We start from the raw sequence: 27,155 nt of genomic DNA, 5'->3' as shown, positions 1-27,155 counted from the left end.
CTCAGATACGGTATAACAGTCTATGCAAACACATCAAACAGCAACCTAACAAAATTAGAAATATTACATAGGAAAATTGTGTCAACAGTGTTTTGGATACCTTATACACAACAGCCAATATCCGACCAGTACATGGCGATATACAGAATCCTGAACATTAAAAATCTGAAATTACTAAGTAATTCCTTAGTAATACTACATACTGTAATATTACTAAGGAATTACTTCAACATCACCTATCGAAACAACAGAGACACATATCGTATAACAGGACACACAACAACTCTCTACATCCCTACACCCTTCAACAACTCATACGGTTCTTTTGTGAGATTACATCAGATACCCAACAACAACTCGACAACCTATCAAGAAATTTAAAACACATAAATAACTACGGAACATTAAAACACGAACTGTGGAAAGTATACCAACAAAGGTAATATACCATTAACACTAATATACACATCACAAATCACCAGCATCCAATGCCTACATCCCATGCATAAACAGTAACAACAACATAAATAGTGAAGGCTAAATCCCACTCTTCATAAAAGCTAACCCAAGCTTCGAAGTAGTGGGATTAATTCGCCTCATTCATCTACACATAATCCTCATAATCAAAGACTGCAAATTATGCAACAAAACAGTCAGTAATATGTATAATAATAATGAAGATACTGATATATAAAAAAACAGTATATGACTTTGTATCCAAAGAAAAAAATATTGAAAAGAAATAATGTGCCTTAAACAGCGTATATCACGGAAGTGATATACGCTGTTTAAGAATATTGTAGAGAGCATCAAGTGTAATATGCATCAATTGTAAATATGTAAATACTCTGTACGAGGAAAATAGAAAAATGGTTATTTTATACATAATGTGTAATCATGCAAAAATGTCTGTAATAATCATCAATGTTAGTATTATAAACGTTGTAAACAATTATTATTATTTTAAAAATATTATGTATGTGCACATATCTGTTATGAACAACTGTATTCGTGTAATGTATTATAAATATTATATATATATATATATAAATTATTATTACTATTAATATATGTATGTAATTTATCTGAGACATTATCATATTATTATTATCCATTATTCAAAAACCCCGTGTAATCTTCATTGTTAATATTAGAAGAACACGTGTTGTAAATATAGATGCAAAAAAAGTATTATTATCAAAATTTTAATTGAAATGAAATGTAGAAAATGAATCACATATTGTTATTGAATCACTTATGCTGAATTTTGTAAAAATTACAAGTTGGAATGTCACTAAAGATGATTATTGTAATTGTGTAAATATTTTAGAAATCAATAAAAAAGTATTATTATTATTATTATTATATTTATTTATTTATTTATTTATTTATTCGACAGGGCCGCTTTCATATGAGATCGGCTAAGTCATCTTCAGCTGAAAAACCTTCGCTTATACAGAATTCGAACTCATTTTCCCCAACTGCAGGGAAATATCTTGACGCCAAAAGTAGGTTGTTTAGAATTACGAATGAAGCAACGCAATGTGACATGAGGTCACAGAGCTAGGAGGCGCTCCTGCTCTTTTATCTTCCATTGATAAGTAAAATAAAGCATGTGATTAAATAAATACTTTTAATAACAAGCATAATTTATTAAATTACACAAAATAAGGGAACTCTTCGAATGTCGTTGTTTTCAAACCTAAACAAATGTTTGTTCAGGTTTAAAATTCTTGAAAGCAGAATTTGCCTCAGATCCACTTTTATTTACTTCGCTTTAGATCAGTGCGTCTAACAACAGCGTTAAAAATAGCAACATAAAAATGAATATGTCCGTCCAATTATATTTTTTGTTCCTGTTTTTGAAAATATTTATTTTTTTAAATACTAGTTTACAGACTTTAAGTGTCAGTGGCACTTGCAATACTGAAATGAACAAACCAGGTTAATTCGATATTCTTTTACTTCCGTAAGTTCCTTTTCCAACTAGGTATTTCAATGTTATTTTTAGAAATCCATATGCGCGGGACGCTCCCTACTATATAAGTGAAGCAGGAGAGTGAGTGGATGAGCCAACAACACTTCAAAACTTACATGGAAAGAGGACATGATAAAAATGTTCTCCTACTCTTGGCAGCGAGTGCAATCTTTACAGGAGCGCAGAAACAAGGAACTGAAAGGGAGGTAGAAGGAGGAACACGGCAGAAGGATTGGAGGAGGGGGGGGGGGAAGAAAGAATAACACTATTTTACGATTTCTCAAGGGAAAGTAGTTCGTTATATTTGCCATCTGGAAAAATGCTTCAGGAACCAACTAAGGAAATGATAATGTTGTCATATACTATGTCACCTCTCTCTCTCTCTCTCTCTCACACACACACACACACACACACACGCGCAGGGAATCTACTGTCCAATAAATACGTATTTGTATTAACATTTAAATTTTAATTTCTCGCCAGCGAGTTAACGAAATTTATCGCAAAATCTATTTTATTTTTATTTTGATTCGAGATATTCGATTTAAGGTATTCTAAATATAAAAAATTAAGACTTAGGAGTAGGAACAATAAATGTTTGTATTAAACAAAAGTGTGAGAACAGAGACGCTCTGCAAAAGTTTAATTTATGAGTTCTAAAAATGAAATTCATTGCTGGTATAAACAGCTTGTATGAGTAATACAAGCATACAGCATACAGCAGTCCACGAGGTCTCAACTTCACATTAATTATGAAGGTTATATAGCGATATATATATATATATATATATATATATATATATACAGGGTGTTCGGGATAAATTTGACAGTTTCGTAAGGAAAAAGAAAATCTTCTTTGTATCTATTAAATTTAATGAATTGACAAAAAACATTACAGGCAGAGTTAATTACAATACTATCAACAAGATTTACTCAAAATAACCACCATTAGCATCGATCACAGCTTCAATTCTGCTTCGGAACCTCGAACAAGCTGATGCTACAGTCTCCCTGGGAAGGGCCGCAAAAACTGTTTTAATTTTATCCATTAACTGGGCTTTTGTATTACTGGAAGTGCGATTGGTGTCTTTTTCAACTGCGCCCCATACAAAATAATCCATGGGGTTAAGGTCTGGGGAGTTTGGAGGCCAAACATTTGGACTGATGAAGTCGTAGAAATTTTCAGACAACCATTTTTGACTTTTCCCAGAGGTGTGGCAAGGGGCCGAATCCTGCTGCCATACATACGGCCTACCATTGGCTACCCTTGTTATCCAGGGCTTGACTACAGTTAGCAACTCCACGAACAAAGCCAGAATTCCAATGCCAGGGTTCTTCAACACCTGTTCCTGCAGATTTGCGAGGAATTCTGCTGTACGAACGCAATCAGATCGTCTGCTAGGGATCTTTCTTCTTGCTACATCCTCGTAGTCGCCATTGCAAGTCTCTAGTTCATGCCTGATTGTTTTTACTGTATTCAGGGAGCATTGGGCAGCAGTCGTAATATCCTTATTTTGATGGCGGGCACGAATCATCATGATACAAGTTATTCTCTTCCATGATTCAGGTGGGTTCCAGCTATCCATCCTTTCTGACATCTTGTATATGAATGAAGAAGGGTCCAAACTTTTAAATGAAAAGAAGTGTGTGTTAATACATGTAACTTACGGAAAAATATAATTAATTATAAATATGTCAAATTTATCCCGAACACCCTGTATATATATATAACTTCATAGTTACTTCCAAGACCAGATCCGTAGAAAGAATATTTATAAATGCAATTCTAATTACTGACTAGAAGAACTTCAAGGGGATTTTAGCGGATTCTAGAGGTAGCAAATGTTTGGCTCAGATAAGATCCTACTTATGTGGGATCATTTCTCCCAGAAGAAACTCTGAAATTCTGAAAAACTGACCGCAGAAAAACTCGCGATAATACACATAAATATCTGCTAGTTAGGATTAGGAACACGATATGGCGTTAATGATCTGACGCATCCCTTACTTTCTACATCAGGTATAAAAGTGCGCATCAACTTATTTCCCAAAGTTAAAGCTAAAACAGTGCTACCAACTTCCTTTGGAAATGAAAAGGCGTTATAAGAAAGAACGAAGAAAGCGTTATAAAATAAATACACGTTTACATACAAGGAAAAACTATGAAAGAATTGTGAATGATATTGGTGGCGTACATCAGTAATATAGACAGATTTATTTCTGTAGAAAAGACGTCGGCTAATATAATTCAGTTTGGAAAATCATTCTTTGACCTTAGTGTTCAAGAACTGCTCCTCTGTAGTTTGGAGTTCCTTTTTGTCTCAACTGCTGAGAGGTTTTACCACACATTATATTGTCTGCGAACAAGATCTAGATTCAAACATTTTTAAACAATGATTTTATTACGATTTTAGTTTGAGAGGCTCGTCTACGATGAGAGAAAGTTTGGTATTCTTTCAGGTGAGAATAAGGCAGTCAGTTTTAAATGCAAAAGGTAGGCTCCCCCTCTCCGTCTGCTCACGATAACTAACTTACGGCTGTGATAGACGTAATGTACTGACTCATCAGAGTATTAGCTATCTAGACGCCATTTCTGAACCCAGGCAACCTTTCCTCTTTAAACGTTTTCGACAATAAAATGATCTTAATTGTTGTATGGCCATCAATCCATTAAATCACTTGACCAACCTGAATGGTGTGGGAATATCTGGAGAGAGAGAAAGTTATAATTAGTACTTAGCCCTAATGGCTAAGTACTAATTATAACTTAGCCTTATTTGTCTCAGAATTAGTCAGAGGCCATTCCCGATTTTCTAGTGGAAAGGGAAAAAAAAAAGGCGGCAGATACCTGCCGCTTTTAGCAATGATATGTTCTAAAATTTTATAAACCAAGACGGAGAGATTAATAAACGACATCCAATCTCACTTAATTAGTTCATTTCTTATTACACAGACAATTTTTCTTCTTGTATTTCCAATTTGTATCCAGATTTTTTTTTAGAATATGTGCAGCAAAAAACTACGATCTATTTATGGCTTAACTTTAAACTAACTTTTCTTCTTTTCTTTAAATTAAAATGAAAAACACAAGGAATAAGTAATACTATTTATTTAAGGCCATATAAGCCTGAATATTGCAGAGAACGCGAACAATGGATTGATTTGAAAAAGTACGACGATGTGTGTATGTGGGGGGGGGGGGAACTGAAAAGTTCTGATAAACACCTAGAACAAAAAATGATATTAAAACAGCTGATATTAAAACCCTTGAACCCTCATGTTTCATTAAACTGCAATAATTTGTTCTTTTTCTTTTAGGATATATATAAGAAGACATTTCAGAGGTTCTGAAGAAATTAAAAGACACAGAGGTGCGGGTTGTCATCAAGTTTTTCGTGCTGCGAGAAAAGTCCGCAACTGAGATTCACCCAATTGTTGGATATGCAGGGACTGTGCCCTTGCATATCCAACAGTTGTCAGATGGCCGGAAACTGGGCATGTTGAAACAACAGATGCCCTCAGATCAAGAAGAACTTCCACAGCGATCACACCTGAAAACATCGATGCAGTGCATGCCATGATCCTTGATGATAGACGCACACCAGCCAAAAACATTGCAAATACTCTGGGAATATCCAGGGAACGAGTTGGCGTCATTATGCTCCAACATCTGGACATGCAGGAGCTCTCAGCGAAGTGGATCCCCAAAATGTTTGAATGCCGACCAAAAGAGAGAACGTGTGCTATCATCTCAAGGGATTTTGGGTCATTTCCAGAAATCAGGTACAAATTCTTTGGCTAAGAAGTTGTAGTCATGGTAGTTGTGGTCATAGTGATGAAGTCAACATGACCAAACAACGGTTAGTGGAGTGGAGACACAAAGGTTATCCACAACAAAAAGAAGTTCCGAACCCAAAATTCAGCAGGGAAGGTTCTTTCCATTGTCTTTTGGGATATGGATTGTTTAATTCTACCAAGTACCTCAAAAAAGGTAAAACTCTTACAGTAGCAGTTTATTTAACAGCTCTGAAGGAGGTACTGAAGGAAAAACGCCACGGGAAACTGAACAGAAGTGTGTTGCTTTTGCAGGACAATGCACCTGCTCACACTGTTCATGAAACCCAATAGACAATACACAATTTGAACTTTCAATGTCTGCCTCATCCACCCTATTTGCCAGACCTGGCTCAATCTGACTATTTCGTATTCCCAAATTTAAAGAAACAATTGAAAGGAACAAAATTTACCACAGATGAAGTAATATCTGCAGCTGAGGACTAGTTTGTGCAACAAGGGAAAGACTTTTTTCTCAAAGGATTACAAATTATGCAGCAGCAGCATTGTAACAAGTGTATAATACTTCGTGGTGAATATGTAGAATAATGTATAAGTTACATGGTTCTACATCAATTCATGGTGATTTTCACAACTTTTCAGCAGACCCTCGTAAGAGCCGCGTGATGTTCCAGTTGTAAGCCTTGATGGAAACACCATAGAAAAAACTTAAAACTTATTTTACTAGAACACCCTAGATTATATGGTTTACCTGAAATACATTCCACTTCGTCCAACTGTAGACTTCCTTTTTTAGATATTCTACTTCTTCGCTCACCATCAGGTGAATTAATCATCTCAGTTTATCGAAAGCATACTTTTGCTAAAGGCTACACTCAACAGCAATTGGCTTACCATCCATCACAGAAAACTGGAATTATAAAAACTTTACTGCGACGTGCTCATACTAGTTGTTCTACACCTCAACTATTACAGCAAGTACTCTTAAACATCAAACGATAAATGAAACTCAATGGCCTCTCTGAAAGGATATCTTTTTGATTCCGATAAGCCTAGTTCAAATAGCAAGGAAAGAATATGTCGAGTCTCCATCCCATACGTTCCTTGGCATCTCAGAACCAATTTCCAGAATTCTTAAGAAATACAATTTAGTGGTTGTTCCTATCAACAAATTAAATTATCAGCATGGTTTCATCTTCAAAACATAAATGGTCTCCTCCAGCTCTCTGTTATCTACCAAGTTTTTTGTGACTGTCATCGTTCTTACTTTGGACAAACTGGACGCTCTGTGCAAAACAGAATACAAGAACACCAGCCTTATATTAGCAACAGTATATCTGAAAAATCTGGCTTGGCGCAGCACGGAATATTATTATTATTACCTAACACCTCCAAGGAGTCCAAAGACTCATCGAGAGAGGGCACCTACTCTACAACTCTCCGTCTCCAACACTTAATCCACCAACTACAACAAACCGCGAATACCATCATCTGCACCAACGCCATCTAATGCCCATCACCACTTTTGTCTGCAAATTGCGTGTGTTTTCAAGGGCGATTTGTCTGTAAGCGAATGAAAAACCAGAGTTTCCGGAAGGAACCCTGATACATCCGTAGGAGATCGGCTAATTGAAAAAAACCATATAAAGATTCCTCTCGTCACGACGACAATCGAACGTAGGCCTTTTTCAATTGAAGGGCGCAACCTACCGTCCTTCTTCCAACTGCGCTACGGGGGCGTTATACATGCATACAGACAGAATAGATACAGACCACATCATCCTATGGACTGAAACACGCATACTTCATCAATGCACTGCCTCTCTTTATCGATATGGGAAAGTCTTATTTTAATCACACATCAATAATTTGTAATAACTAATGAATAATTAATATTGCAATATTTCTTCATCTATACCATTGCGTTGTTTTATGTAGAACATCAGGCAGCTCTAACTTTTTTAAATCAATCCATTCTTCGCGTTCTAATTTGTTAGTAACTATTGCCGCCACTGATGATGCCTGTAATATTCAGGCTGAAATACGAGTATATCACCTTAAATAAACAGTATTACTTATTATTTTGTTTTTCGTGTTAATTTAAAGAAACCCCTCATGGTACAAGTATCATTTAAACATATTTTCTTCTTCTTTCTCATTGGTTTCATTGACTGCCAATCTTTTTGTTTCAGGAAGAATGACTCAAAGGATTCAAGGAAAATCTACGACTTTATTGTGTGTATGTCAATAAAGTTATATATGTTTCTTGAATCTTTTGAGAACTCTTCGAGCCCTACATCCTGAAATAAATATCTTCCAGGCCACACACACACACACACATACACACAGTTCAAGCCTGAGATTTAAATCCTGTTGAGCATCTATGGAAGCATATTAAAATTACAAACGAGTACCTAACCTGGATCGGACATATACCTTCCATTTTTAATACAGAAAATTTACTGCATGCAAACCTGTTCAAGAGCATAGAACAGGTCTCACTAGAATTTTGAGGCCATCAGTAATACCGAAATTATTATAGATAATAAATGAATTCGACAGTTTCAAATCATCCTTATTCTTATTGACCTGGATGGCATGAAATAATTTTTATTGATCGTGCAATCATTTTCAAACTACACAAAAGAACTGTATTATGTAAAAACAACAAAGCATATACTGTAATGCATATGCTTTAATTTTAAGAAATTTAGTAAAGTAATCGCTTAACTTTGTTATGTATCATTGCTTTTGGAGAAAAAAGCATCAAAGGGGGGGGGGGGATATTTCCAAACACATGTCCAATTTACGTAAACAGAAAGGGATGAAAGATTAGCTTCCTGACCTAGTACATCTTTCTCTCTCTCTCTCACTGAAGGTACATTTAAATTACATCGATTGTGAAATATTTCAATGCGTGCTATATGGGGATTTCCCTGATTGGTATTGAGAAGCTTTCGGTTTGTGTATTATTATTATTAGTAGTAGTAGTAGTATCGTTTTTTTATTTATGTGATATTACTGTATTGTTTTCCACATGAAAAGTCAACTGTGATAATTTCATTTTATCGGTCAAGGTACCAAAACACGTGGTGTAACTGAGAGATATCTCATATCGCAAGTTGCTCATTACAGCAGTCAAAGAAGGTTAACAATAAAAAAGCATTGCTCTATACAAAAATGAAAATACATAAAGTGCGTTTTCTATGGTTACATTTTTTTAACGTATACAAATATTATAAAACGGTTGCCTGATTATCCTGTTCAGTATTGCCGTTTATTGAGCTGAAAATTAATCTTTTGTCTGCTGAACGAGTTTCTTGCTGTCATTCACTCATTATTTATGAGTTTTTAATTGGTAGGTTATAAAGAAGTTCGAATAACTTCCGAAATACAGTCAATGCGACCTGTCATAACATAAATAATACAGCAACAGAGCAAGTTTCTTAAAGAGAACATCGAGCTATAGGGGTAAAACGCCACAAAGGATAATGAATTTCTTAAATAGATTTCAAACACAAACACTAGAATTGATATTAATAAATAGTACCATAAGTAATACAGAAGTAGATAACCAGGATACTATGAGAAAGGCTTGGGATCTGTTTCACCAATGGAATGCTATCTTCACTGAGAAAAAAAAAAGACTAAAAGCACGATTCTGTTCTATTCAATTAAGTTTATACTGTTTCTCTTACAAAATTATGATATGGACAAAAGCTGTCCCTCCTAAGGATGTCTAACAAATTCTCAGCAGCTGCTTCTTCCCATGGTTACATATGAATATAAGAGTAGTATTTGATGAAGATGATACATATTTTAAATGCATATCAGTGATTACTTTGGAACGTTCATCTTAGGGTAGCTCTGGCTTCGTCCATAGTTCCAAACAGAATCATTATTAAACTAATATTAAATGTCATTTGACATTATATTAAATAATAACGATGACTTTTAATTATGCAACCACGGAAGAACTTAGTCATCCCATCTGGAAGGTTTTGTGATCTTAAAGAATTTAGGGCTTAAATAAGAATACTAACGCCAAGAACTTGCATTCCAGGAATAAAGTGAAAACATTTACGCAGGTTTTTTTTTTTTTTTTTAATTAACGTTTGAATCTATCGAAAGACTTCCGCGGATTATCATCATCATAGAGTCACTGTTGTGCACACAACTTAAAAATATTAAGAAAAGAGATTTTGCTCTTATGTAGAAGACAAAAGTCAACTAATGCTCTAAATAAAGATTTACAAACAGGAATGTTGGCAACCAGTTCACATGTGTTTCAAAGGTCAAGTTGATAAGAAGTTTAAGAAAACAAACGAAAGCAAGAGGTTTTCTGTCTGACGGCTGCTAAGATGAACAACAAAACCGGCTGGTTCCAGTCTGACGCATGTGTCCCCTCTCGTCCACTTGGCTGTTTTTCTTAAAGTCAACTTGTCAAACTCTGGGCATCCCTCTCCCTTTCTCACCCCCCTCTCCACCATGGAGACTAACCACATTCTTGGTGACGTCAGCGGAAGAGATGAAGAATCCTTGAACCGCTGACCAGTTGTCCACGTGCTTAAATACGTCAGAGACTGCATCGAGAAAAATTATAAACAACTTTTTTTTTTCTTTTTCAATGCTTCAAAAAGCGTGACGTCACTGGAAACTACTCGATTACCCGGGAACTACTCACTAGCGTTTCCACCCACTCACAACTGCGCGCACAACACTGAACGCTAGTGAGTCAGTGCATGCGAAATGTTAGCGGCGCGGTATTATCAGTAAGGCCACGAGCCTTAGGAGGAAGCACGCAAGTTTAAAACTGTTGCGCTTCGCGAAAAGCCTGACTGTCCCTCTGAGTACGGGTGATCAGGAGAAGTACCAGATAGAGGACAACGACAAGTGAATTTCGAAATGACCGCTCAGGTGCTGACGTTAAAATTGTTTCGAGGCGAAAACGCCCCGTGGGGTTTTCGGCTCCAAGGAGGCAAAGACTTCAGTGCTCCCTTGTGTGTCCAAAGGGTATGTAAACTATTTTCTGAAATCTTGCCACTTCTAGCATCTTTTAAATCTTTACGTGTAGGATGCAGTTACGTTGAATATGTTTGATTTCAGAATGTTTCTGTTCTTCCCAAAACTGCATATCAAAATAATGTGTATACAATACAATACAATGAAATACAATATTACTAGCATAACCGGAAATCTCAGATATCCCAAGCTGCACAGTTGACTTGTTGTTTATATGAGTCGGAAAACATGTTAAATGTTACAGAATACAGCAAACTATTCAAGCTTTAAAACTATTTTCATAGTCTTTCACCTGACAGGGAGAACTCTTGCTTAAATCATTCTGATTGGAGAGAATTTCATGCCTTTACAGGAGGTATAAAGTACTAAGTGCAAGTTTCAACATACGATAGTCAGCCAGTGGAATAAAGGGTGGATGGGTGTGCGCGAATGAGGCAACCAGCGGGAGTGAACGGGATTTTCATCCTACGGCAACTATAGAGGCAGCCCATATCCTTCGATAATATTCCGAAAATATTCCCACTTGCTTTTTTGATGGATATCGCTTTCGTTTACATTTTATTTCAAGTTATAAGTGTACGCGGTATCTTATCACATAAATAGCTAATAAGAAGTATTTATATTCAGTCAAAGATGCAAGTGAATGCTTCATAATGAATCTGGTTTTTCTCCTTAATGTTTCTTAGAGAATTACGAAGAAACCGTAATAATATCCGGTTATTTCAGTTTGTGCAAGTTATTTGCACACAAAGCATACTTGCTTCGAAAATAATCGACCCTCGTCGTTTGTTATGAAATATTACGTAAAATTCGGTAATGGTGAATGTCCCCAAAGTATTTTTTTTAACGTCACGTTAGTTGACTAGTTGCGTCAAACCAACCAGTCAACTAACATTTAAATTTCTATTTCAGTAAAACACGAGATGCAATTCAATATTCATACTCATGCACGTGACTACTGCTTCTACTTTCATATAACTTTGTCAACCATAATTCAAAACGGTAATTTAAAAATTATACTAAGTAATTTCAAATGTCTCAAGTAGAATAATCGACACAGTTTACATTTTATGTAAAACTGTTTTTCACGATTTATAATGCACGTAAATATTTTCGAGCGAAAGTGGTCAATGTATGCTCCTGGTATTTCATTCAGATAAGTTTGTCCAATCCTACATACGCATACAAGAAGTGCCCAGTTCTGTTAAAATCTGAAACCTGTCTTCCATATCCACCCAGTGTTACGAACTATTGAGTGGCAACAATTCGCATTAGACGGTAAAATCGTGAAGGGGAAGAACAGGGGGAGAACCGAATAGTCTTACAAAGCAAACGTGCAATGATTAGTCAAGTTACTCATTTCGAGCAACATGTTATTTAGCACAATTCTTTTACGGTTAAATACAGATACATATTATATTGTGTTTAATCATATGCTGTTTTAATTTTAACGTCAAACGGCCCTGTAAAGTAAGCAACTATGCTAACAGACAAACTGCATGAAAAATCTGTATTAACGAGATAGTGTTGCGCAGTTTTCTAAACGACTTATAAAACGAAGTGTCACCGAGACAAAGAGCCTTTCATTGCTTAAACTCCCTGACTGTCGGGCGGAGCGGATGTCTTGATACTACTTCTATTCCAGACCTATCGGATTACATCATGCCACAGTTTAGTTTAAGCAGAGTCTAAGTCCGGAAGAGGTTGGCCAATATATGAAAACACTTAAAAATTAGGCGCACTGGTTATCTCTTTGAAGTGGGGACAGCCAGAGCAGGGGGAAACAAAATCTTAAGTGGTATAAAAGAAGAGGAAAAAAAATACTCCCTAAAACTTGACATAATTGACTCAGCAATTTAGCAAATTCTCTACTGGAGTTAACTTTAGGAAAGCTGAACATGCGTAATATTTAAATTTGAAGGTTGACCTCGTGCCTTTCTCTAGAAACTTCAGCTTTCATTTCTTCTAGGAAGCACTTGAGTGCGTCTGCTACGCCTGAATAACTAAGCGCCAGATTCAAGCAGATGGAGAGAGAAATACAATTATTTAACCACTATCTGACAATTCTGTGTGACGAGCGGATTCTCTCTCTCTACCATGTGGCTATGAAAAAGATTAAGTATAATGCTTGTTTAGTACTCGCAGAACTGATAGTGTTTTTGATTATTATGGCCCAAATTAAAAAGATTGAATGAAATATTTTCAATCTTAGTTTCGTCTTCTTGAAAAGAAGGAAAACTTAGATTCTTTAATGTATGTATTTCCAAACTTTAAACTATGTCAAACATCAGAAACTATAATTACGTCAATTAACTTAAATATTATTAAGAACTGTAGACTATAAATGTTCTCTGATCGGTGACCTGGTGAGTCGTCGAGGTTCCGTAACCTTTATTACGATAAGGTGATCAGTCTTATGTGTCCGTATTAGTCCGAATGGACTGTAGAAAAAATTTCAATTGAAAACTCCTTTATAGATATTTGTATCCTAGAACGGGATTCGAACCCACGCCTTTCTTACCAAAGGACATCGTCATTACAACTGAGCTGTGGAGGCTCAGAATGTAAAGTTAGCTTTTTTTTTTTTTATTTAAGTTAGATTTACGTTGCAGTGATTTTTTTTCTCCGGAGGAGAGAGTTAAACATGCAGTAAAAAGGAATTAGTAATTGAATCAAACTGTGAATGGTGGTACTACGTAAACACATCAAGTAACATTTCCATTAACGAAGGAGTGATTTTGAAAGAGACTTAAAATACTATTAAACAAAGGTCTGAAATAACTCGAGCCAAAGTAATTTTTTTATTAAAAAAAAAAAAAACTTCGTTTAAACAGATTGAGTGTGTAGGTGTGAGTTCGTAGGACACTGTGCTTCACAAATATTTACACTGCCTACTACAAGTGGCAAGTCAGCGGAAGCTTTTAGCCGAGTTTACGCTTGATAGCCACAGGCAACACTTTAATTGAAGATAACCTTACGGAGTTAGAGTGAAGAGCTACCCGAAACTATTTAACTGGAACAGGTAGGCGTTTCCTGTCATATTCTAACTTAGTCTCTTGTGGTTCGATAATGAACGCGCGTCCCCCGCCACGACCCTCGTCTTTCAGAAACAGTGATTTACAAGCGCCCAATAGAAGGCGGAAAAGAATGTCACCAAATTATATCAAATGACATAAGAACACAGATTAATACGTAAAATTGAAGTATCACCTCATGTTTAACCTTGAAAATATTAAACCATAGCCAACTTGGGAAATTTAAAAAGGAGCATGCACATCTTGAACATTAAATATCAATTTAACACAGTCTTATCGATCAAAATAAAATGTGCTCGGACAGAAATCAGTATTTGAAATGTTTATATCGTATTGTTCACATTATGAGCCCTACGTGGTGTTTTTTAGTCGCAGAGAAAACTAGAGGCATAACACTTGCCTAATAGTAGCCGTAGCTTTAGCAGTATCTCCAACAAAATCAACCTGAATATCGAGTTCATGTTGCCCGTTATCTTATGATCAATTATTAGTATGCTTGTTTTTTCCAACTACTCGAATAAATAAGCATAAGTTTTTAATATCGTCTACAGAGCAATTCAGAAATCTAATTTACCAAAAATAGACTGAAACTTAATGCTGTTGATTAGGATGCAATAAACGAATTTATATGAAAATTAACTTTAATTATTTTGAGGGAGTGATTTAAATAATATTCACTATAATTCATAATACTTCGAAAAGCCGTGTGAATCACACGACCGTCCACAGAAAATTTTCTGGAGGGGGGGGGGGGGCAAAGCTTGGAGACAAATAATTACATCAATCAATTTTTATTATTTTTTTTTTCATAAGTAGATCCCAGGGGGAGCAAGTGCCCCGTTCACCCCTCCGCCCCTCTGCGGACGCCATGCGTATGATATTAAGATTTCTGTAAAGGAATTTTAATAGGCAAGTACAAAACTAGCCAACAACCAAGCTCCGTGCAGGATTACATCTATTTATGCATAAAATGAATGGAATTTACAAATGTATACTGTCAGGTGTAATGATTTCATTTGCAATACTCTTGTGGGTGCAGTCACCTAATTGGAAGTAGTTATCGTGAACACTGGTCTATAACTGTTAAGATTTGTTGCTTTTAATATTAGGGATTTAAGCATTTTTTATATATATATATATATATATATATATATATATATATTGCATAAAACATGTTTGATAGGCAACTGAAATGTATCATCTTAAGTTCTTGTGACTGGATTTTAATAAGGGGAAAAAGTATTATATAAATAAGCCATAGTCAACATCACTGTTGCAGCGCTAAATTTTTACATATAGGTTTTATTATTAGACATAATGCAAGAACAATGGAAACTAAGTTTATGGAAAATCATTAGTGGTTTATTATATTCTGTTTAGTATACAGCTACTTGATGCGTGCCGAGAGATAAGGATGAAATAATCATGTGTCGGAAGTAGCTCGCATGTTCAGTGGTAGTCGGTGTTCCCTTATGAATAACACGATCCCCCACATGACGATTTGAACTCGCTCATAAGAGGGGGGGGGGGGGTAATAAAAGGTTTGGATAAGAATGGCATAGTCACCTGGGATATTTATCTGGTATAACAGGTGTATACTTGATTTCATATATAATATTTATTTACAGAGTAATTGACTCGGTTAAATGAGATGTTTAAAATTAACTGACTTAAACACCCAGAAAAAATCAAGAGATTTAATAAGATTAACTCTCTATTTTAATTTTCACTACTAGTTTCATCGGAAAAGCCGACTTCGTCAGGTGAATACAGTACCATGGAGAAAACAACATCTTAAAAATATATTGTACTTTAGACAAAACAGAGTTTAGAACAAGTAGTAGTTGTGTTTGAAATTGAGTCAGAGCTTTAGTTCTGGTGTGAAGCACTGTGTGTGTGAATAATATCTTTATATATAAACCCCGCATACAAGACGCTGCAAAGTCTACACAATTCAGTGCCTGTATTCACTAACAACACAAAACTGCATATAAAAATTAAGGCTAATAAGAGTGATGGATGAGAACGGTAAGATAAACTTGTTCAAAAACGAAAATATTAACGATCGCCTTCAAAAGTATGATTGTCATGTTTTATTCCCAATTATATACTTCACTCGACCATACGCCACATGCTTCACAAGTAAAGGTTAAGTCGTGGTGGAAGTAGAGGACCGATGGTATATCGTTTGCTTAAATGTAGGAGAATGCTACGGCGATGAGAAAACAATCGCGTCGATTAACGAGACGATAATAAAATTAGGATTGGAATTCCAAACGGCCTGCGTTTTTAGGTAACGCTGAATTTTCCTGAAAATTGACGAAACGCTCTTCAAACTGCCCGGTAATATATGTACAAGTTCCGTATTGATTTTTTTTTTAAAACAATTTTCTGGTATAAAATGCTAAAGTTATGAAAAATTTAATCTAGAGCGAGGCTAAAGCTTACTAATTCCTACTACAGTATCACTATTAGGTGTAATGACAGATTCATGATGTTTTATTCTGAACGTATTAAATATTTTAATGTGCTTATGTAAGCAATTTCTGATCAAATGATTTCTTTCTAATCCAACTCTCAGATCTATATATTTAAATGCACTTGAATAACATCTTGGTTGACTTCTCTATTGTTTCAGAAAAATTTATTCATGTGGCTTCAAACTTACTTGTTCTGCTCTGTTTACACGGTCTTGGAAAAGTCGCAATGTCAAGTTCCTTTCTAATGTCTTTGGTTCAAATACGGTTCTGCCTCTGATGCCATGCTCAACCTTCCAGTTTTCATCCGAACTCTTATATTTGTGGAATTATCTAATTTCATATTAATTTGCTATCTTCACAAAACATTGTGCCTAACTAGCTAAAAGGTGTGACCCGTTCTATAGTTCACCATTGAATTTACTTGTCTATTTTCAGATTTTCTATTCTTATTGCTGGTTTTACACAAAATTTATCACAGCAATTATTAATTTGATTAAAGACTACCAGAAACGTGTAGCAGTTTCAAGAGGATGTCTTCTGTAAATGGTAACCTTAATACTAATTCGAATGCCAGGTTTAATACCACTTTGTTTAATAAACTGGTTCATCTAGATTAAAAATAACAGCGCACAATCCTATCTACAACTAATTTAACATCAACCTATCATTCTGTACATTTTTAGTTCTAACATTTGATGTGTAATATGCTATATACAGTATAGCTCAATATAATGTTCCATTACACCAAACAAATTTATATGCAAATAATCTTTACCTTGCCACGTTATTAAAATATTCTTTATAGATCAAAACTTGTATTTTCATCCAGCTAAATAGTCAGGAGAACGTTGCCAATTAACACGAACACAATACTTGGTCTCATAGTCCTAGTTCTTCGTAATACCGTAATGGATGTTTGTGAATGTCTGTAGGTAGGACATGAATTTCATTCTGTCCGAGATTACCCCATATTTGGTCCATAGAGTAAGTTTCTAGAGGTTTATCTTATTGTACTTTACTGTACATTACTGTTAAATTAGTTGTAGATAGAGTTGTGCGCTGTTATTTTTGTGGTTACACATAATGTGGTTACATTGTGCGCTGAAACAGTGGTTACACTTGAATAGCTGTATCAGTGGCGAAGATCATTTTCCAAGTTAACATCGATGATCAAGTATATTACAAGAAAAGCAAGTTGAATTGTTACTTATAATGGCCTCCTCGAGGCAGGTGGTTAGTGACATTGCCATGCGACGATAAAAACATATTCGAAGTATTCTTGTATATACCATAGCCATGAGTTGCCTCACTGCACAGCAATCCGGATATGTATTCCGGTTTGCTGTGCAGTATTGCTGTATTCCGAAAACAAAGCAGCGAAGAAAACCCTCAGAGGACAAAAACCTTGTTAATACTACAAATTTACAAACATGCAACGACAGCTTCGTCATGACAAAGAAAAGAAAGGATAAAAAAAAAACAGTAAAGGATAGTTATCATGTGTTTTAATAACTTTCTATGCCTCTTTTAAGCATTTTACCTTCAAATAAGGGAAAATGCTTAATATTTGTAAGGACATACAACTAAAGTGAGGAGTCAGTCTGTCGTATACAGAAGGTAGCAGTGTCTCCTCCCCTAAAAACATTTTATATAAATTTCGCAATTGTAAACAGGCTAAACGCCATGCTTTTTACAGACTCATTCACTTCACCTCAAACAATAATAAACGGAAAAAAATGGTGAATTTGCTAATCTAAAAAACCGCAAATGATATTTTCGTAGGAGATGCACATAATCATCATCAGTCATTGTCAATCCACTACTGGATGAAGACCTTTCCAAGATTACTCCAAAGCTGTCTGTCAGTGGCTCTCCCCCATGTCACTCCTGCAAATTTGACATCACTCCGCTGTGATTTCAGTCGGCGTCGTCGTTTTTCTTCTAATGGAATCCACTCCAGTATTTTTATCCATCGTTGATCTTGTCTTCAAGCAATATGCCCAGCGCACTGCCACTTCAGATGTTTCACTTTTCCTGTGATGTCAGAGACTTTGGTTTGATTTCTTATCCATGTATTCCTTTTGTGATCCAATCTTGTGATACCAAGCATACTTCTTTCCATACTGAATTGTGTTGTTCTTAATTTTTGAATTTTCTTTGCATTTAGTGTCCACGCTTCACCATATGTCAGTATAAGAAGAATACCTTGATTAAAAACTTTCTTTTCAGGCATAATGATAAATATTAATTGTAATTTTCCAAATAATTTCCACTCAAGCATCGTGCGTCTTAATTTGTTTCATTGATATCCTTTTGTCCTAAGTATATGTAATGATCTACTTGTTCAATTTCATCATTATTGATTTTGATTATTTCTGGTTGGACATAGCTATTGTGAACATAACTTGGGTCTTCTTTAGGTCAGCTGTTTTGCTAGCAATTTCGAGTTCATTGATATAAGTCTGTAATTTATGCGTAGTTGAAGTAAAGATGCTTGTTATCTGCAAAACGTAAATGGCTTAAATATCTTCAGATATTTAAGCCATTTACTATATCCATTTATCTTCAGACCTTTCTCTTCTCAATCAAGAAGTTTGAATAGGCACGCTGCGAATAATGTTGGAGATATTGTACCACTTTGTCTTATACGTCTCTGTACTTCCACAGTAGAGATGTTTCCACTGAAATGCTGCTGTTGCACTGGTGTATGCTAATTTGATGGCCCTGATGTATGGCTCCTCCACTTGTTGGTTTCGTTATGCTGTAAGTAGTGCACAAAATTTTACTGAATAATAAATAAAATCAAGACACAATGGTAGTTAACATTCAGTACACCATTCGATAATCTATTGTACAGCTGGAATATCTTCCATTGTACTAAAACCGTTTCGAAATCCTGCCTGTTCTTTTGGTTGTGCTAGGTCTACAGTTGCACAAAGCCTCTGAGCCAAGACTTTTGTAAACCTCCGGTAGTAGACTGATGGATCGGTGTCTTCTTCACCTTTTTTGTGTATCAGAATAAGGGTAACCTTTTTCAAAGTTTTTGGCACATCATTTTTCTTTGGACATAGGGTAAATCGTTTTGCCAAGCTGTTGTAGATAATTTCTCCACCTGCTTTTAGAATTTTGCAAGCTTTGGATGCTCCATATAACTTCTGGAAGAATCTGTGGCACTTCAGTTACTTCGTAGGAATTTGATTCGTCATCCTGATTATAATATTGAGTAAAATTCCTCAATTCCTTTTGCTATAGCATATCTATCTCAGGTTATTCTTCGATCTCATAGTTTGACTGCAACCATCAACTGTTTGGCGTTTTTGAGACTGTCTTCAATTGTTTGTTGTATGAATCTATAACTGAATTCTTACTACTTCCGTGATACGTTTTCTGATGTATAGACACACGCACACACTTTGTGTTAACTAATTTTTTCGTGATTTTTGTTGAAATTCAAACGTATTTAAATAAATACGAATTTATGAATTTCATACAATAGGAATTTCTCTATTGTGTACAGTGTGTTGGGTTTCCGTTTTTCAATAAAGAAAAAGAGAGTCATAATTCGATAACGTTTGGAGTAAGGAATCTTTTATTCCAAAATGTAAAATGGAGTTTTTTAAAAGTATTCTTGATGCAAATATTTATTGTCAGCATCGCATTTGAAGGGTTATAAATATAGCACATTTACAACCCTTCAAAAGTGGGAAGTTAAGGATTCGATAATCCTGAACCCCTGTTCTAGAGACCAAACACGAAACTTTTTCAAACCACTTTGGGATTTCAATCAGTTCCGGATTCAATAATCACTTACAAATTAAAGATAATCACAGATATGTGCATTTCGAATGAATCTGAGATAGCAGAGCTGCTGTCTGGAAACTCGTAATTTACATAAAGCAAAACAAGTCGGAGAAAACACTCAATCTCATAAGTTTGGTTGCTTCATACGTAATTCTAAGCAACAGAAAATTATATGCCACAGTGAGATTCAAACTCGCAGGTTAGAGTGCGGAGACGTTCGGCTAACCAGGTTGACTCGTTGCACTGTAGTCAACCTAAGATTCAGTTCCATAACATTTGTGTTAAGTGGTGAAAGCATGTTCCAAATACCTGATTAACTCGAAGAAATCGGTATATATATCAAACTAAAATATATGATGGCAAAGAAATGAAAAATTGCTATTCTGTAACGGATTAGAACTTTACTAATAAAACAATTTACTAGTTATCGCGGATTATCTCTGTATCAAAAGTATTATATATAGAAACAGGAATTTATGTGGAATCAAAATTTCATACAGAGTGGTTGTTATTCTGGAATTACGACCTATGGCTGAGGCCAGTGTATTATGTCAACTGCATCAGCTCTTCTAACCGATATGCCTGACTTGCAGGATGAAAAATCATTCCTTATGAAAAACTGAACATCCCTAAACTGAAAAGCACTTAAAGTGTCATGCTCTAGACGGGATTTTGAATCCAGGTCTTTTCAACCAAAGGGAGTTGTCGATATCGAATTAGCAAAGGCTCCTTCAGGCTGGTCTACAAATACCGGTGGGACTTAGACGTTTTCACATTTCTAAAAGATTTTCATCTCGCTTCATTTAGCATCGAAAGCTGAACTTCTCTCTATCGTTCTTCTGCCAGTATTCTTCGTTTCTCAGCGTCTAGCGGACTTCAGCATTTTGCGTTTTTTTTTTTTTTTAATATCACCTAGTTATGGGTGAGTTCTCGACGTTTTCTCAGTATTATCTCTTCCCCCAATCCCTCTCTCCTTACAGTATTTTTCACTCATACGAGCTCGGTGCAGTTTACTATTTTCGGAATCGCGCTGTTTCTCTTTCTCTCTCCCTAGCTGTATATATTTCCAACTAAATGAGTTACGTGACGGACGGTCTCATTCGCTGGCAAACTAACGAAGTATACCCGTCTTATGACTTCACTTCTAAGGCTAAATGACCATTTTAGCCCGCTCTTCGATGTGGTCTTGTTACTTCTAAAACATATTTCAAAATGAATACGGAAGTATTGTAAAAATTATCAGCTATTAAGTAAAGCATCTTAGCGATTTTGACGATATAGGAAAGTGGCTCGTGTGGATTTAATTTTTACTATTTTGGTGATTTGTGTATTCACAGTAAATGCGAAATATTCGTTAAAATTAATAATTTTCATTATTTAACCCTGAAACAAAAATAACTTGTGCAAAATACTATATTAAGTCACTCACTCGCTACTAATCACCGATAAATAGCGATATTGACCGACTGACTATTAATAAAGGATAACCTAATCACTCGCATACTGTTACTTATACAGTCATCACTGATAAACAGCTATATTCATATTGAAGCAGAGAAAAGCTATTTGAAGATAAATATCACATTTTAGTTCAGTAAAGAGTTGATATTTACAGCACTTTTATTAATTGAATGAATCAGAACAAAATAAGCGGGCAATTTTATGTTGATTGGTACGCTTTGTTAATGCAGCATTGCATTAATAAGAATTTCAATACAGTATTACTGTAGATATTTAGATTTACAATAAGTGAGCGGGGGGGGGGACTGAAACATCAACCTAAAACGTTTCGAAACAGAATCGTGGATCCCCAGCTGAGTTGTCGTTATACTACTAAACTACTTACTGTTCAACTGCAGAGTAGCTCAGTGTTTTGACTTTCGCTTATTCGTTTGGTGCCGTCCATAGGCTTGTTTCACCCTTCAAGGGGAACAAATGGATCTACACCATTTTAAGTGAACGCAGATGCATAAAGCAGTGTTCGGCCAGGAATGCTTCTTATGCTGGGTGTTTTGTTTTTCAAACGGAATTCCAAGTTCCAGTGCTATCCGGTCGACACTGTAATTTCAAGAAATCAATGAAATTTGTATGATAAAGATAATATTAATAAGGCGGTGTATTCTGTTCCATAATGTATAATAAACTAGAAATGAACACCATATTTAAAATAAACTTCATATAATTAATTAAAAATTGTTCAGTTAATCAAAGTTCGTATGGTCGCTTAAACAGGAGGAGAGAGAAAAAGATTAGCAAAACAAGCAAAGTGAGTGTCGGAATGAAAAATGCTACGTAGAAGACCTAAATATTGGTGGTTGATGTAGTTACGAGTGCTTTAGAAGAATCAGTGTATGTAATCAAATCAGACCTAGCAAGTAAATGACCTATACGAGAGAAAGTTTTTGAAACTGGTTGTGAAATATTAATTGAATTGACTATATAAAAGATGATAGCATATAAAAAAGATGTATGTAAAGTATATAACACTTCTTCTATGGCGAAGATGACCCAAGCATCTTCCTATTCTCAAATATCATTTCTTCTGAAAAAAAAAAAATATATAGCTATCGATTTGTTTAAAGAAATCTGACGAGGTAACCAAAGAGATTTTTAAGCAACAAAGAAGTACTTCAGGGGAAAAAAGGTCACCAGAGCTCAGTGTGTGCAGGTCTAAGGCAAATTACAGTGCTTTAAAGATAACAGTAAACATTAGGCTGTGCCTTCCAGATGTTCCATTTTATTGCCACAATCTGACAGTTACGGATTACTTGTAATACATTATATATTGCAACACAAAACAGCAAACGCCACTGAAATCTGGGACAAATTCGTTAAATTATCGCCTAATTTCTATCTTTCCAGCCTATTTCCAAGAAATGGGATAATAAAATACAGTTCACTATACACACACATCGCTGTAATGCATTTTATTTATGAAGAGCTTTCGTGATTTCAAATGCTTCTGAAATTGCTTGGTTTGAATTAGTTGTTCGTATTCCAGATAGAAAGAACATGATATCCGGCAAAAATCAAATTTTTATCTCACATAAAAGTGATAAGTAATATATACTGTGTGAATTAAATGACGAATAAAATAAGCAACTTTGAACATTTCATCTCTTGAATACCGTCTCTTATGCCATAAGCTAGCTTGTAGTTCTCTTAAAACTTTTGCGGTATTAGACGTGTTTATTCAACACCAATTAGTAAATAAACAGCCTCCAGAAAGTCTTGTGTTATAAGTTTGACAGTTCTATATGCATAAGGAAAGGCTTCACGACGCAAGGTTACCACCTCTAATTTTACTTAGCAACTGCTGCGATATAAATGACAAGACCTTTGACCGATTGCCAAAGCTTTACAAGTGATTTATTCAGGCAATTTTTAAAGCATATGAAGAAACTACTCTTTGCTGACATATGCTAAATCGTCAAGTGACATGGTCCATTTTACACTTCTCAATGCAGTTCTTTTATTATTATTTCGGGCAACTCCAGGGAGTCCTTAGATTCATCGAGGGAGGCCCTAAACATCATGTCCACACAACTATACGACATTCTCACAGTATCTATCATACCTTGCCTTGAATTCGCTCACCGTCATAGCACCCACAACAGACTCTGGCAGCTTATTCCACTCATTTATTTACCACGCTAAAAGTAAAGAACCCAGCTCTAACACCCCTGCTAACCACACTCTTGCCCAGCTTCCATAGGTGGTCCCTAGTTCTCCCACCAGTCCTGATCTCAAAAATATCCTCTGAATTAATCCTATAGAATCCCTTTAGTAATTTGAATGTCTCAATCATATCTCCCCTTTTCCGCCTATCAACTAGTTTCTGCAACCCACAAATCTTCAACAACCTGTTCTCATATGGTTAATTCCATAGACCTACTATCATCTTAGTCACTCGCCTCTGGATCCACTCCACCTTCTCCCCATCAAGAAGGAACCGAGGTGACCATATCTGGGTACAGTAATCGAGATGAGGTCTTATCAAGGCTCGGTACAGAGGTACAATAACTTGCTTATCTCTGCTCATCAAGGTATTTTTCAACAACCAAGTGAGTTGATGAGCTGATTTAGCTACTTCTGCAATGTGCCCCCAAAACTTCATCTCCCTATCCACCAATACTCCCAAGTCCCTGGCTTCATCAATCTCCTAGAGTACAGTTCCACCAATATGGTATACTGCTGCTAATCTTTTCATCCCAAAATGACATCCATTCTCCTTAGCCCAGAACCCCAATCTATCCAAGTCATTCTGCAAGATTTTGATATCCTCTGCATTCACTATCGCCCTACCCAACTTTGCATCATCAGCGAACAAATGAACTGTTTCATTCAGATCCTTCCCTATATCGTTAATGAACAGATTAAACAGCAGTGGTCTAAGAACAGAACCCTGCGGCACACCACTAGTCACAGGCCGTCTTTTGGACTCTACTCCTGAATAAACTACTCTTTGATATCTCTCCATCAACCACCCACCTATCCATCTCACCAACCCTATATCCATTCCCATATGTTGTAGTTTACGGATTAGTATTCCATGTGGTATCCTGTCAAACGCCTTTGCCAGGTCCAGCAGTATCACTGTAAACCCATTACCCTTTTCCAGTTCAGCCGTCACCTTGTTATAAAACTTGAGCAAGTTACTGAGGCATGATCTACCCGTCACAAAGCCATGCTGTCCCCTGTACAGTATCTCATTTTCATCAATTCATTCCTGTATTTTTCCCTTGACTACTTTCTCCAAGACCTTGACAACGACTCCTGATATGCTGATCAGTCGGTAATTTGCAACCGTAGTCTTGGATCCTCCTTTATGCAGTGAAACTATTTTCCCCTCTTTTCACACCTTCGGGACTACACCAGATCCGAGACTCAGATTAAACAACATGGTCAAGGGCACTGATAATTCCTTAGCCGCTTCACGCAAGACCCGTGCCGGTATACCATCCAATCCCACAGATGTATTCACATTAAGGTTCTGTGATTAATGAAGTGGAGGTGAATAGTCACAATTCCCGTATAAACTAATGGTTCCTTCATTTTTTTCAATGTCACCACCTGGATGATATACTTTTGCAAAGTGCGCGCTCAGTAACTCCACTATATCGACTGATTCAGTGACCTCCTTACCATCGTCATTGCTTAAAATCATTTTGCCGTGTACAGTTTTTGTCTTGCTTGCAGCATATTGAAAGAACTGTTTGGGATTCTCTTTTGCTTGCATAGCTAGTTTCCTTTCATAATCCGCTTTTGCTTTTTTACCACACTCGTCACCCTCCTGGCCCTTTATACCGTTCTTGTGCCTGCAGGTCACCCCTTTCTTTAAATTCCCTCCACAGTTGTTTCTTTTCTTTCTTTTTTTTTTTTTTTTTTTTTTGCAGCTCAAGCTTAATGGTGTTATTCATCCATTTAACCCCTACTTGTTTTACTATTCGGATCCTAGGTATACAATCAGCTATAACCTCCTGTAAATGCTCCTTGACCACTTCACATGCTCTATCGACGTGCAGCCCTTGCAGTTGTACATGCCATGGCACTGATCCAAGCAATCTCCTAAGCTTTTCATACTTGCCAGCACGGTAATTCCACATATACCCTGTCTTAATCGAAAATTCCACACCTTTAGCTACCTCCCAGGTCAAGACCTTATGATCACTCTCACCAATAGGTGGCAACATGGTCATTTTTATTAGTCAAATTCTGAGATGCTAATACCAGGTCAAGCACTCTCACACCCCTAGTATTTTCAATTACATGCTGTCTCAGATAGTTATCCCTTAATAATTGAATAAAATCCATTTCCTTCCTCACATGTGTCCTCTCCTCCTTCCAATTAATGTTACCATAGTTGAAATCCCCCATAATAATTACCCTCCTTCCACTCAGTTCATCAATTTGTTTATGCATACTATCTCCACCATCTATTCCATCACCTGGTCTATAGCAGCACCCAACTGTATATTTTATTCTGCCAGTCTCATTCTCACATCAAATAGCCTCAAATGAGCTGCTTCCACTGTCCTGCGATACAACTTCAATTCTCCTTGGCTGCAGTTCATCAGCTATCATCAATAACACCCCTCCCATTTTATTCTCTCTGTCCCTCCTAAACACACTATAACCTACACATTCTATCCCACTAACTATATCATCTTCCGTCAGCCATGTTTCACTAATGCCAATAACCTGTGGCCAGGAAGAGCCAATCACAGCCAAAAATTCTTCCTTCTTGTTCCTAATACTCCTAGCATTAGTATATACATGAAATGCAGTGATCCTTTTGTCCCACCCCTATCTTGATACGTTATTCTAAATGTCCCATTCCCATTTTTTGTCCTTAGTGCTGGTTCGGGTACATTATATACATTCTTACACTCAACTGTCTCACTGATGTCTGCATATCCACTCCCCCCCCCCCCATCCTTGGTAGTTCTAGTTTCCCAGGTTCTGCACATTCGTTTTCACTTCATTCAGCAACACTCTTTCCAGTCTCCGCACACCAAGTCCATTGGAGTAATATTTGCCTCTTTTTTCATACAATTACTCACATCTAATATTCCAGTAAATGAATAGGCTTAGAACCTATAAGACTGTGCTTAAGGCATGCATCAGAAAAAGTAGGAACCTCAACTGCAGTCTAAACGTTTTTTGATCATATTACACCCAAATAAACTGTTACTCATATAAACAATGCGGTGATGATAATTTTCAGCAAGTGATAAGTTATCTAGCAGATAGTCGTCATCTTTAGAACAGCCATCAAATGGTCAGAACTATTAACTTAGCAAAATAATTTTATAAACGTTCCTTTCACAGTGACATTCAAACTCGCAGCACGCAAGTGACAAAGTACAGACTGTTATTTACTAAGTAGTGACTGTAACGTGTTGAACGGATGTTCTGTATCTCATTTCGGTACACATCTTTTGTTATCAAAAGAGGGAAGCGGGGGGGGGGATATATGTAGATATATCCCTGCGATAGGATCTATGTGAACAGTCCACACAGATCCTACCACACGTGGATTGT

The 27,155-nt window shown here is 36.2% G+C and overlaps 1 protein-coding gene across 5 annotated transcripts in view; it reads left to right on the top strand.

Annotated features, from left to right (window-relative positions):
- Window positions 1–10,285: 10,285 nt before the first annotated feature.
- Zasp52 (Z band alternatively spliced PDZ-motif protein 52) overlaps window positions 10,286–27,155 on the top strand; it is a 247,229-nt gene continuing 230,359 nt past the window's right edge. For 2 of the 5 annotated variants that reach the window (XM_090408794.1, XM_090408795.1), the window contains exon 1: window positions 10,286–10,786. In XM_090408794.1, the coding sequence (XP_090264920.1) occupies window positions 10,679–10,786 (108 nt within the window). In that variant the 5' untranslated portion in view covers window positions 10,286–10,678. The remainder of the gene's footprint in view (window positions 10,787–27,155) is intronic. The other 3 variants (XM_090408791.1, XM_090408796.1, XM_090408793.1) reach the window with 3 other exon arrangements.

This window comes from Typopeltis vanoorti, chromosome 19, assembly GCF_054136105.1.
Source record: "Typopeltis vanoorti isolate ZY-2024b chromosome 19, IOZ_Tvanoo_1.0, whole genome shotgun sequence".
Lineage (NCBI taxonomy): Eukaryota > Metazoa > Arthropoda > Arachnida > Uropygi > Thelyphonidae > Typopeltis > Typopeltis vanoorti.
This window is presented reverse-complemented; position numbering and strand designations above follow the sequence as displayed.